Here is a 683-nt window from a genome sequence, read left to right as displayed (position 1 = left end):
CGCGGCCCCAGTGCAGGCCCGCGGCCCCAGTGCAGGCCCACGGCCCCAACGCGGGCCCGCGGCCCCAACGCGCTGGGGGGAGCCCCGAGGACGGCGCCGGGCGGCATCCGCCCCCGCGGCCCTGCCGAGCTGCGCCGGCTCGTTTTGAAGGAAAAGTAGATCTGGGGCAGCCCCGGCCTGCRGGGGAAGAGGTGGGAGAGGTGCCCGGAAGCAGCCCCGCTCGGGGCGGCGAGAAGAAACCCCCCAGCCCGGCCGAGCCCGCCCGTGCTGAAACGTCTCTCCCTGCCCCGCTCAGAGCAACGGCAAAGGCAAGGACTGCGTCTTCACGGAGATCGTCCTGGAGAACAACTACACGGCGCTGCAGAACGCCAAGTACGAGGGCTGGTACATGGCCTTCACCCGCAAGGGCCGCCCCCGCAAGGGCTCCAAGACCCGGCAGCACCAGCGCGAGGTGCACTTCATGAAGCGCCTTCCCAAGGGCCACCAGACCACCGAGCCCCACAGACGCTTCGAGTTCCTCAACTACCCTTTCAACCGCCGGAGCAAAAGGACTAGAAACTCCAGCTCCAGGGCAGGCCCTTGACCGGCCCTGCCCTCGCCTCGCGCTGGAGGACTCGCCCGCGAGCTCGGACTGTGTGTAGAGACTTTCCTACACGGTTGTTTAAAAAAAAAAAGGGGGGGGG

General features: G+C 68.2%; 1 protein-coding gene across 2 annotated transcripts in view; it reads left to right on the top strand.

Annotated features, from left to right (window-relative positions):
- The window catches only part of FGF8 (fibroblast growth factor 8), a 6612-nt gene extending 5936 nt beyond the window's left edge, over positions 1–676 (top strand). For both annotated transcript variants that reach the window (XM_085306392.1, XM_085306391.1), the window contains exon 5: positions 296–676. In XM_085306392.1, coding sequence (XP_085162518.1) covers positions 296–583 — 288 coding nt within the window. In that variant the 3' untranslated portion in view covers positions 584–676. The remainder of the gene's footprint in view (positions 1–295) is intronic.
- The last annotated feature ends 7 nt before the right edge of the window (positions 677–683 follow it).

This window comes from Rhea americana, unplaced genomic scaffold (genome assembly GCF_003343005.1).
Source record: "Rhea americana isolate MKP2758 unplaced genomic scaffold, rheAme1 scaffold_24, whole genome shotgun sequence".
NCBI classification, from domain to species: domain Eukaryota; kingdom Metazoa; phylum Chordata; class Aves; order Rheiformes; family Rheidae; genus Rhea; species Rhea americana.
Note: the sequence above shows the minus strand (reverse complement) of the source record. Positions and strands in the feature narration are given on the sequence as shown.